Raw genomic sequence first — 12,834 nt, forward strand, 5'->3', positions numbered from 1 at the left:
TAGCTGGTCATTTTCCATCTATACATGTCTTTTTATCTTTAACGGTTAGGTCTACGGAAGTCAATTTATATCATCACTACCCGAAAATGCGAAAATTGGTTGCCATTTTGAAAAATGGACGCCAATTTTCGCACACCATTTTTCAAAACGGCCGCCATATAGAGTACATCAGTAAAATAAGTATGAAATCATCCCATGATCTAAAATATGTTTATCATTTCTTTGCAAATTCAATACGAGAAGCCTCACAGATTGTTGTAATCTTTTATATTTGGGGGGGAAAAAGTGGGGAAAAAATTGAATTTTCCAAAAAAAATTCTTTTAACTCAATTTTAAATCCTCATAAATTATGTATCTAGAATATTGTGAGAACAGACGAAAGTTTATCTTAAGGAATATATCATTAGATTTACTTACATGTATAATGTATGAGCTTGGTTGGCTATAGATCACCTATGAAAACTTATCAAAATCAACGCAAACATATTTCATTTCAACATCAATGTCAAAGTAGCTATCTCATTAATCTATGGAAGGTTACCTAATCATGTGTAACTGTATCTAGCTTGACTGAATGAGAAAGTGCAGTGCACTTGAGAGCTGCTTTTAAACACTTGGGCCAGTTTGAACATTCTATACACATGCATTTCAGCAATTCCTGGCAGCCCTTTCATGCCGACAGAAGAGTTGTCCATACAGGTCCAAGCTCTCCCCTAGAGTTATTGCCAACCCTATACAGAGGGCTTGGTAACTCCTGTGATTTCATCAGGTATTGCTCTGAAACATAACTCCCCTGATTTACAGCTCTCTTTATATGTTGGATCAAAGCTGATTCTGTTGGGGGAATGTTGTCCAAAGTTCTCCCCATCGTGGTGAACAAATGCTTTCTTGCTTCATTCACTTTCATGGGGTTGCCTGCTCTGTCATACAGCAGTACAACAAATCTCTCAAGCTGATGAATCAGCATTAGTGATTAGTGATTTCAAGTGGTGGACAGGTGAGGGAAATAGAGGTGCCTGTAAGTTCAGGAAAAGCAATCCATGCATTCCACGAGGTCTTTTCATATCAAAGGATGACACAATGTCACAGAATGTGAAGCTGTGAAACATTGGAAGGGATCTACTTTTCTAGGACCCAGACCGGATGCAAGTTCATGAATTACAATATAGCGGAAGAGATTTCCGGTACCAAACCCCACCCATACTTCTTCAAGATCGAGAATGCCTGTTGCAGCTATGGCCAACACAACCACATCAGTGTCAACAGTACGGCTGTAAAACTTCTTCCATCCTTTATGTGAAGCATCAGTGAAGCAACTTTCTTTTATCTTTTTATCTCTTCATAGTTACAGGGTGCCAATTCCAAAAGGTCTTTTGGTTGATTGGACACCACATATTCGCCAATTGGGCTGATGACTTGTTTGATTCTATCAAGGCTATTTTCTGTACAAGGAAAGCAAAAAGATATTTCTTGCTGGCATCACACCTCGGGAATTCTTGGCAGTTCTGAGGAACTGGCTTCCACTCGTCGTCTTTTTCCACTTCCTCTTTTTGTTCTTACACTGGATTTTTACGCCGTCCGTTTTGTATTCGTCCCAGACAATATCCACTCTCTGATTAGTGTCCAGAAGAGACTGCAAGTACTTCAAGAACACGTTATCATCATATTCATCAAATGCTATTGGAGCGGCTGGTTTTAGCATGTTTATTACTGCAGATCCATCAAGGATTGATACGTCAACATTTGGTGTTGAGTCAGTTGGTGGTGAAATTTTCTTCAAAGCAGTTGAGAAGAACTGATTTTGCACATGGACGTAGAGAACCTTGATGAGATATAGTTGGATAGCAAGACTGATTTTTCGCAGAATACATGGAATACTTTTCCTGAACTTACAGGCACCTTTATTTCCCTCGCTTGTCCACCACTTGAAATCCTAATGCACAGATTCATCAGCATGAGAAAGTTGTTGTACTGCTGTATGACAGTGCAAGCAACCCCATAAAAGTGAATGAAGCAAGAAAACATTTGTTTGCCACAAAGGGGAGAACACTGGACAATATTCCCCCAACAGAATCATTCACCCCAACTGAATCAACTTTGATCCAACATACTAGTAACTATGGACAACTCTCACGAATGCATGAAAGAGCTGCCGGGAATTGCTGAAATGCATGTGTATGAAATGTTCAAACTGGTCCAAGTGCGTTAAAGCATCTCTCAAGTGCTATGCACTTTTCTCATTCAGTCAAGCTAGATACAATTACACATGTTTGACTAACATTCCATAGAGTGATGAGATAGCTACTTTGACATTGATGTTGTGTTGATTTTGATATGTTTTTATAGGTGATCTATAGCCAACCAAGCTCATACATTATACATGTAAGTAAATCTAATGATATATTCCTTAAGATAAACTTTCGTCTGTTCTCACAATATTCTAGATACATAATTTATGAGGATTTAAAATTGAGTTAAAAGAACATTTTTTGGAAAATTCAATTTTTCCCCCACTTTTCCCCAAAAAAATGAAAAATGTCCCACAATCTGTGAGGCTTCTCGTATTGAATTTGCAAAGAAATGATAAAAATATTTTAGATCATGGGATGATCTCATACTTATTTTACTGATGTACTCTATATGGCGGCCATTTTTCAAAATGGCCACCAATTTTCCCATTTTCGGGTAGTCATGATATATATTGACTTCCGTAGACCTAACTGTTAAAGATAAAAGACATGTATAGATGGGCAATGACCAGCTATAGATTTCCTACAATTTGATATATGACTTATGAGAATTGGAGAATTTTGTAAAAAGTTATGACGAAAATAGTATAAAAAAATATTTTTTTTCACTTTTTTCCCCAAAATGATGGAAAATATAACAAATCTGCGAGGCCTCTCGATTTTTATTCAGTTAGAATGGTATAAGCTACAATCATGCCAAGTTTCATGCTTGTAACACAAAGTGCACAATTCAGTGAAAAAAGTACACTTATCCGCTGGGCTAAAAGAGATGAGTAAAGAGTGGAAACATGCCACGTCATCACCTCCGAAAAAGGCCAAGGTGCATAAAATCAGGTGACTTCTATTCAGCCGGTCTGCGCAAGGTCAAGAAACGGTGGCAGAAATGTGTAACTCGGGATGGTGACTATGTAGAGAAAGCCACAAGGACAAGAAAGCCAAATAAAGTTTGTACCCTGAATAAGTCTTAGTGATAATTAGAACTTTTTGATATCCCCTCGTATGTGATTTTTGAGAATAAACTTTCTGTTCTGTTCCGTATAACTGGAACGCTGAGTAGAGAAATCAAAGTATAATGATTATCTCTACCTTTAATCACAGTAGAGGGATTATCTTAGCTGGGTTCGAATGAGGAGGGATTGTGTCTAATTTTCTATACAAATTGAGCTATGTCTGATATAGACAACTCTAACACAATACGCGGAATGTATCCACCCTGAACAATTCAAACACAATACGCGGAATGTATCCACCCTGAACAATTCAAACACAGTACGTGTCATGTATCCATCCTGACCAATTCAAACACAGTACGTGTCATGTATCCATCCTGACCAATTCAAACAGAGTACGCGTCATGTATCCATCCTGACCAATTCAAACACAGTACTCGTCATGTATCCACCCTGACCAATTCAAACACAGTACGCGTCATGTATCAGTCCTGACCAATTCAAACACACTAGGCGCCATGTATCCACCCTGATCAATTTAAAAACAGTACATGTCATGTATGCACCCTGACCAATTCAAACACAAAACGCGTCATGTATCCACCCTGATCAATTTAAAAATAGTACATGTCATGTATCCACCCTGATCAATTCAAACACAGGACGCGTCATGTATCCACCTTGATCAATTCAAACACAGAACGCGTCATGTATCCATCCTGATCAATTCAAAAAAAGAACGCGGCATGTATCCACCCTGATCAATTCAAACACAGGACGCGTCAAGTATCCACCCTGACCAATTCAAACACAGTATGCGTCAAATATCATGTATGTCATGTATCCACCCTGGCCAATTCAAACACCTCGGCCTACCCTTGACAGACCATATGAACTACACCCGGATGGGAAATGCAGTGACAGGTGCAGCCAGCATGGCACTCCTCAAATCAAAGTGTAAATTCCTGGGAGGCAAGCAGCACAGGATTTTACCAAACTGTACGACTCCACGGTATGGGGTACTATCGACTACGGTGCTTCAATATTAGGAACGTCATATCCCAGCCATAAACGCTGTTCACAACCAAGCTTGAGGTACTTTATGGGCGTGATGAAGCTGTGCTGTATCAGGTGATATAGGGTTGTCCGGCAATGGAAGAGTGTTGCTCGATTTTACAAGCGATCATGCGATCAAAACCCGAACAGATTATCTTCTAATGTGTTCAAGTGGGCCCATTCTGAGGCTGTGTTTAGTAAGCGGAAATGGCATCAGCGTGTACACAGAACATTTAGAACTATATATCTTGAAGATTTTATCCTTATTGGAAATACTTTTTCCATACGCTTTTTAATATCAGAGGTTGAGCAGAAAGTGATGCCAAACTATTTGCAGGAGAGGAATGTTGCAGTCAATCAGGAGAACATTAAGCGGAGGGTTTGGAAGAACAAGTTGAGACTGTATTCCCATATGGAGTTGAGCCGTGTCTCTACAGAGTGGCCTCCCTTGGTCATATCGCCGCGCACCAGACATGTTCCGCTGAGGAGTCACACCGCTCTGTGTTGAGACGGGTCGATACACCAACATGCCCCTGAACCAACGTGTGTGTTTTAATTGTGATGAGTGTGTTGAGGATGAATGTCAGGTTTTATTCCGATGTCCACTTTATTTTGATGTTACAAACAGTCTTTTAGTCAAATTTAAGAAGAAATACGTGAAATAAATGTGAAACATAGTACATGTCATGTCTGAACCCTGGTCAGTTCAAACATAGTAGCAATGTAAAGAAATAGGACGATGGATACATGACATGTACTATGTTTGAACTGGTCAGTGTGGATACCACCCTGACCAGTTGAAACATAGTACATGTCATGTCTGAACCCTGGTCAGTTCAAACATAGCACATGTCATGTATCTACCCTGACCAGTTGAAACATAGTACATGTCATGTCTGAACCCTGACCAGTTCAAACATAGTACATGTCATGTCTGAACCCTGGTCAGTTCAAACATAGTAGCAATGTAAAGAAATAGGACGATGGTCGCCTTGAAGAGAAACGTGCTCCGTTTGTTAATACAAATGCCATTGTATTGAGTCATGCTTTCTTATTGGTTTTGTTTGACACTGTTCAGAGCGGATACAGAACAACTATCCAGGGTGGATACATGGTATATACTGTTTTGAATTGGTCAGGGTTGATACATGACATGTGCTGTGCTTGAACTGACCAGGGTGGATACATGACATATGCTATGTTTGAACTGGTCAGTGTGGATACCACCATGACCAGTTGAAACATAGTACATGTCATGTCTGAACCCTGGTCAGTTCAAACAAAGCACATGTCATGTATCTGCCCTGACCAGATGAAACATAGTACATGTCATGTCTGAACCCTGACCAGTTCAAACAAAGTACATGTGATGTATCCACCCTGACCAGTTGAAACATAGTACATGTCATGTATCAACCATGACCAGTTCAAACATAGTACATGTCATGTATCCACCCTGACCTGATCAAGCATCGTATATGTCATGTATCCACCCTGACCAGTTCAAACATAGTACATGTCATGTATCCACCCTGACGGGATCAATCATAGTACATGTCATGCATCAACCCTGACCAGATCAAACATAGTATATGTCATGTATCCACCCTGGTCTGTTCAAACATAGTACGTGTCATGTATGCACCCTGACCAGTTCAAACATAGTACATGTCATGTATCCACCCTGACCTGATCAAGCATCGTATCTGTCATGTATGCACCCTGACCAGTTCAAACATAGTACATGTCATGTACCCACCCTGGTCAGTTCAAACATAGAACATGTCATGTATCCACCCTGACCAGTTCAAACATAGTACATGTCATGTATCCACCCTGACTACTTCAAACATAGTACATGTCATGTATCCACCCTGACCAGATCAACCATAATACATGTCATGTATCCACCCTGGTCAGTTGAAACATAGCATATGTCATGTATCAACACTGACCAGTTCAAACATAGTACATGTCATGTATCCATCCTGGTCAGTTCAAGCACAGTACATGTCATGTATCAACCCTGACCAATTCAAAACAGTATATATCATGTATCCACCCTGGATAGTTGTTCTGTATCCGCTCTGAACAGTGTCAAACAAAACCAATAAGAAAGCATGACTCAATACAATGGCATGTGTATTAACAAACGGAGCACGTTTCTCTTCAAGGCGACCATCGTCCTATTTCTTTACATTGCTACTCGTTTAGGATAATACAGAATAAATGGAAGCAATTTGCCAAGTAAAGTTGTATTCATCAGGCTGTAAAATGAATACCTATTCTGTCGCCAGTAGGTAGGGAAACTCCGAGGCTTATGAGCTTGAATGCTGACTAATTCGTGATTAGAAACACTACATTCGTATCGTCCTAAGATATTATGGTATATACTACCATTGTGACAGGAAATAATATTGTTTGAACATGAGGAAACATGAATTCACCCTGTGCGGCTACACGAAGTATATGTTGTGCTTGCTTACCTCTCAGTTGAATTCATCAATGAGAGATTTGTTATGGTAACGGTTGACTGAGCATGGGCAGGCCCGCGGTCTAAAAATAGATTTACCTTGGAAACGTAGTGTGTCGTGATAACACATAATTGACACTTCATCACTTCCGTCTTCCACGAAAATATTATATTACAGCTGATATTATCATAGATAGATACTATTATTTTCTGTCACAATGTACGAAAATGAGTATCAGTTGGGTTAGAGACTTTGCTTTCGCGTAAGAACATGCTTGCTTTCCTGAATAACATTATACCACCGGAACAGTGATGTAGGTGAATGGTCAATATATTTCTTAATATTGCATCAGATTTATTTTTAACTAAACGTTGAAAAGGTTGCCTCATTTCCACGGTGTGTGCTCAATGGGATTTTATCATCTCAAACCGTTAAAGAAAGAAGGCTGCATTCTGCGGCATTGTTGGGGAATTTACATATTCTCCGGAAGGTTCTTGATGGGTTCGCCTGTCCAGCGTTTCCTGGGAGAAGTCCCATTCGCTGTGTGGCCTGCTTGTAGAAGGGGCAAGGGCCCTGAGCTGAGGATGTGTCTTACCAGCCTGACTGTGCCAGGATCACCCGAACCCTCTCTGCTGCTTTTTTAATCTGAATCTGTAAAACATAACAATCAAGACAGGGATTCAAGTATTCAGCCTTCCTTTGTAAAACATCGGAGAGTTTGTATCAACAGTAACTAAATGTAAAGTGTCATAGTTGATAATAAAGACAATATTTATAGTATAATGACCATCACAACTGATAGTGTAGCTTCTGTTCATGCACACATTATATTAAATGAAAAGAATGCCTGAACGGCCGATGCGTTATTGATCTGACATACATGTACATAACGTATATGCAATACATGCAGTAGGCGATGTTTATTATGTAGATTTGATTGTTTACATTGACCCCTGAGTACATGGTGTGACATCTTGTCACAAAGAAATCCCTACAGAAATTTGGATAATACTTGTTAGCTTTATAAATATTACTCAATATGAGTCTATGGAATTTGCACCCATACAGGTACGCATTGTATCTGCATAATATATTTGTGACAGCCATGACCCTTGTGAAGTTCACAGGTGTAACCCGTTGGCGCATTCCATAAATATCACCGGGGAAAACCTTTGACGACGGTTCATCTCTGTTACACTGGGCAGGCCCACTCGCTTATACACATTAACCACGATTAACCGCAGCGGTCGGAGACGCCCTTGCCTGTTACCCTGGGTTCGAGACATGATCATGGTTCCGGGTTTATTGGTAATGTATGAAACAAACACATATGAACCTAGAAAAAATCAGAAGTATAAGACTGTAAAGCTATGTTTATACATTTTTATATAGAGTCATATGATATGTGTAGACCTTCCGGAAACGTACTCATTAGGAAAGTGATGAATGAAGAATAGGCGTTCTGGGCCAGGAGCCAAGGAGCCATGACGTCACTGTGACCTTTGACCTATAATTTTTGCTTTGATTGGATATAGGGCATGATGTGTCACTGTGACCTTGACTATTAACCTTTGTTCTTATCGGGGTATGAAAATGGCATCATCATGACCAATTAGCTTAATATCATTTAATGAGATTCATTAGTACATAATAATATCTCTTTTAAATAGAAGCCTGAATGATGATTGACTAAATGTAATTAATACTACATATCTGAACAAGGGAATCCTGGTTTTTAGACAGGATGACATCCTATAATGACGCTAAGTAGCCCACATGAAAAAAAAAAAAAAATTTATAAAAAAAAAAGGTCTGGATGGTAATTGACTAATTAGATTTGTCCTATAAGGATATTATGGGCCCATATGAACAATGATTTCAATAGAAGGCTGAATGGTGATTGGCTAATGAGCATTGACAGTGACTGAAAAATAGAGATATACTTTCCCAGTATGTGTGATTTTGTCAGACACGTTTGAATGTTTCCCGCGTACAGTTGGACTTCCTTGGTGAGAATTGAAATGTAAACAAAGTCTGCCAGTCACCGAGTGCTTTAAGTGTTAAATGAAGTAACATGAGTAAGCCGGCCGCTCCCACATCGGCTGTCGGCTGGATGTAGGACAAGCAGGACTTGTAACGTGTAAGTATTCCTCTGCTATGCCTTATTCATAATATTGAGTTATAAAGATAAGCATGGTTGAACTTTTACTTAAAATTATGTTGAAAAGTGTTGTTTGAGTGTTTTGTAACAATAAAACTACTATTTCCTCAGTTCGAACTGATGTCATATGGTATAGAATATAGCATTGATATATCAAGTGGGACAAAGAAATCCCTTCATTGTAACGTTTGTATAGGTCTGTTTAAAATGTCTGTAGAATATATGTTAACTTCTATGTAAAATGAATTAACTTTATGAAACCAACATTTGGGAACGACAAATGAATAACGCTTAAATGTAACAAGGTTGTGTTAATGTAGACAAGACATTGCTAATCAGTCGATAGCAGTTATCTCCCTTAGCACTGGCTAATACAGCACTGAGAGAGTATTACAGACTTACAAGCTTAATGTTTGCTGTTTTATGAGATATTTGTTTTTTCATTTGGTTGTAGTATTCTTAAGTATTATTTAGCAATGCTCTTTCGTTTTACTTATGCAATTATGTTTGTCTAAAATTCATATGTATTCTTTCCATTATGACTACATCCAGACGAAATATAAAGCAAATGCAACATTATTATTCACAGACACAGACTCCTTGTGTTACCAGATTCAAACTCAAGATTTGTATAGAGACATGAAAGATGACATTTTGACACCAGCAATTATGACCCAACACATCCCATCTATTCAAAATTGAATGTCAAGGTTCTTGGAAAATTTAAGGATGAATTAGGTGGAAATGTTATGAATTCATTCATCGGCCTCAGGCCAAAGATGTATTCATTTACTTTTGGAAAAGAAGACTTGCATGAAGTGGATGGGGAGATGGTACCGGCAATCAGACGAGAGGAAAAACAAAAAGCTAAAGGGGTGACCAGAGCGGTCATCAAGAAGCAATTGAGACATGCTCAATATAAAGAGTGTTTAACCACACATACCCAGCTCCGTCATGTCATGAGACTAATTCAAAGTGAGAAACATCAGGTTTTACAGTCAGGAAAAACAAAATTAGCTTGAGCCCATATGATGATAAGCGTTTTGTGCTGGAAGATGGTATTCATACTCTAGCACATGGCCACTACAAAATTGCAGAGAATTAGCATGTGAGAAACCATTTCATTGCCATACTGTGTTTGTAAATATCTGCATATTAACAGTGTAATGTGTGTGTGCCGATCCAGTGCATTAATATCATTGAGATCATTTATTATCTAAATATATTTGACCCAAATGTATTGTATATAGTGTGATCATGTTCTAAAATCAAAGAGAGTTGTTATAATCTGACCCAAATATGTTTTATGTTTTGTGATCATGTCCAAATATGAAAAATGAGCTTTTGTTATCTAAATAATTTGACTTAAATATGTTTTATATATAATAATCATGTTCTAATATCAATGATTTGTCAATGGCATTTGTTATCAACATTATGATCATATTCCATGTGTGAAAAATATGCAATGAATAAAATTTAATGGATTCTTATTGTTTTCTTATTTGTTGTATTTGATGGCCTTTATTATGATTCTATTATGAGTGTAAATGATATGATATTCCGATTATGAAACACAAATAGGTGTGCAAACCTATTGGGATTCACAGGTAAATCAGCTCATCAAATACTGTACTCAATGTTTATATGACAATGTACCATAAACAAAAACAAACAACACAACAACAAATATCAAGAAAAATGTGCATATCACACTTGTTTATTATTTCTCTACATGGAGAGATTTTCAGACAATGTGTAACAGGATATTCATACATAATCATCGAACATGAGTATATAATAACAAATTAAATGTCTTTGTCTGAGTCATCTTCCTCTTCATTTTCTAACGTAGTCATGTGTTCTAGATCCTCAGAGTCTGTGACATCAATCCGAGATAAGATATCCTTGGCCAGAGGTTTTATCCAATGTTTAACTTTAGCTAGCATTTCAGGTACATCTGTATTGGGGTACAAGGCATTGGCTCTCTCCAAAATGGGTTTAAAAAGTGGCCCATTTTCAAAATAGCTGCCATATCCAACGACTCTATATACTCTGTCTAAAAAAGCATCTTCCCAGCACTTTTTCATCGTCTTCTCAGTCCACCATTCGCTTCGTCCTCTGTTTTCATACTCCTCCTTCTTAGCCAAAAGTTCTTCTCTACAATGTTTAAGAGCACCCTTCCATAGTACTTGAAGGCCTTTAGTCTCCCTCTCTTTGTCTCTGTCCTTTGAATCGTTTGTGGGTAAGTCATCCTGCTTAGATAACTCAGCATCAGCAACTTCACTTCGGAAACGTTTTCTTAATGGTTCCCCTCCGTTTTCTGGGCACCAGGTTCTTACATGTCTTTGAAGGTCATGATTATTTTCAAACACAATTCCACATTCGTCACAGGAGGGCATGATGATATCTTCACTTTCTTCGTCAGTATTACTGCCACTGATTGATTCCTCAGGAAGCAGGTTTGTGGCGATGCCAGCTGGTGACTTTTCTCTATGAGATGACTGCTCGCTGGAGATGTGTACTGGTTGGCTGATGTTTATAGAATGATCAAGTTCATGTGATGGTTTCCATTTTATAGCCAAAGCCTCTTTCAGCACATTAGGTTTCATCCTTTCAATATCTGAAGTTGTTGGCTTGAGGTCTATGGTTAAATTTCCATAGGAATCTTGAACAGCACTTCTATAGACTGACATAAAGTGATCCGAATTGCTCAGATAGATTCGTCTTGCAAACAGCTGAACTTGATGCCGGTCCACAGGTTAGTTGAACAAGGTCACATAATGAACATTTAGGGCAATGTCACGTGATTCCCTCCCGCGTGGAAAAAGGTTCTGTAGGAGGAGAAAGATCAGCACGTTCTTATGATGAGAAGTCCGAGTAAACAGCTGTGAGATACGCTTGTCATTCTTCGCTTCTACCATGTGGTCATCCAGTATAAGGACATTGTTATTGCAGGCATTGAAATAGTTATCCTCCTGTATATTGTATGGAATTCCCTTCACAAACTGTACATGGGGCAATTTGTGGTGTATTTCCTCATACAGAGGCTGCCATTCATTGTAGCACCATATAATGTGGTTAGGGTTAGGCTGTATGTGCTGCTGTAAGAGTACTTGATATACAAACATGCTCTTTCCTGATCCGCTCGGCCCCACAATCACTGAATTGGATGGTAGGTGGAAGAAAAATGGTTCCTCAGTCCTATGATTTCTTCTAGGAGGAACTAGATTCTGAGAAGGAGGTAGATTCTGAGGAGGAGGAGGAGGAGGAACTAGATTCTGAGAAGGAGGTAGATTCTAAGGAGGAGGAGGAGTAGGAGGAACTAGATTCTGGGGAGGAGGAGGAGGAACTAGATTCTGAGGAGGAGGAGACTCAGTCTGATGCATGATTTTCCTGTGTCTCAACATATTGTCTTCTCTAGTGAACGTTTTACCACATTCCAAGCACGATGTCAACCCCATGATGATTGCAACTCAAATGATCCTTGTCATGTCAATTTCTACTTTTTATACATTCGCTAGATTTACTTCTGGAATCCAACTGTTGAATTTCTTCGGGTATCCCATCCACTTGACAAAGACTTCTCTCTGTCCACCTCTGTTTCTCTTCCGGAGTACTCTTTCTACACGCCACAGATGATCCTCTGCTTTATAAGCTCTAGACAATTCATTCTCATAGAATGTCCCTTTTATGTGATCATCTGCCATATCTTTCAGTTGATACACAGGTATTCCATTACGGTTATAACGCCTTCTTATGATGAATATTTCTTCAGTCCACTTTTCATGATAATCTCTTTGAAAAGTATATCTTAAATGAGATATTCTCACTTGGTCCCTGACTTTATACTTAAATCGCCTCTTGTGCTTTCTGCTCTGACCTCTTTTCAGTAAGGGATCAATATACTGCTCCTTCCATACAATGGCCTCATTTTGAGCAGT

At 38.8% G+C, this 12,834-nt stretch overlaps 1 protein-coding gene and 1 long non-coding RNA gene across 9 annotated transcripts in view; one reads left to right on the forward strand and one right to left on the reverse strand.

Annotated features, from left to right (window-relative positions):
• LOC124253302 overlaps positions 1-12,834 on the reverse strand; it is an 88,399-nt gene that overhangs the window by 63,591 nt on the left and 11,974 nt on the right. For 2 of the 7 annotated variants that reach the window (XM_046687046.1, XM_046687044.1), the window contains exon 1: positions 6,742-6,826. The exons of 3 other annotated variants lie outside the window; for them this stretch is intronic. In XM_046687046.1, coding sequence (XP_046543002.1) covers positions 6,742-6,758 — 17 coding nt within the window. In that variant the 5' untranslated portion in view covers positions 6,759-6,826. Of the gene's footprint in view, positions 1-6,741; positions 6,828-12,834 lie in introns of those variants that run through there. 2 more of the 7 variants (XR_006892177.1, XM_046687045.1) reach the window with 2 other exon arrangements.
• LOC124253305 lies at positions 7,940-10,383 on the forward strand. Of its 2 annotated transcripts, XR_006892179.1 has the most exons (3): positions 7,940-8,037; positions 8,726-8,869; positions 9,480-10,383. It is a non-coding gene; the product is annotated as an uncharacterized LOC124253305 (long non-coding RNA). The 2 variants fall into 2 exon arrangements; XR_006892178.1 differs by lacking the exon at positions 7,940-8,037 and having other exon boundaries at positions 8,612-8,869.

Source organism: Haliotis rubra, unplaced genomic scaffold (assembly GCF_003918875.1).
Source record: "Haliotis rubra isolate DU_JTF1 unplaced genomic scaffold, ASM391887v1 Scf539, whole genome shotgun sequence".
NCBI classification, from domain to species: domain Eukaryota; kingdom Metazoa; phylum Mollusca; class Gastropoda; order Lepetellida; family Haliotidae; genus Haliotis; species Haliotis rubra.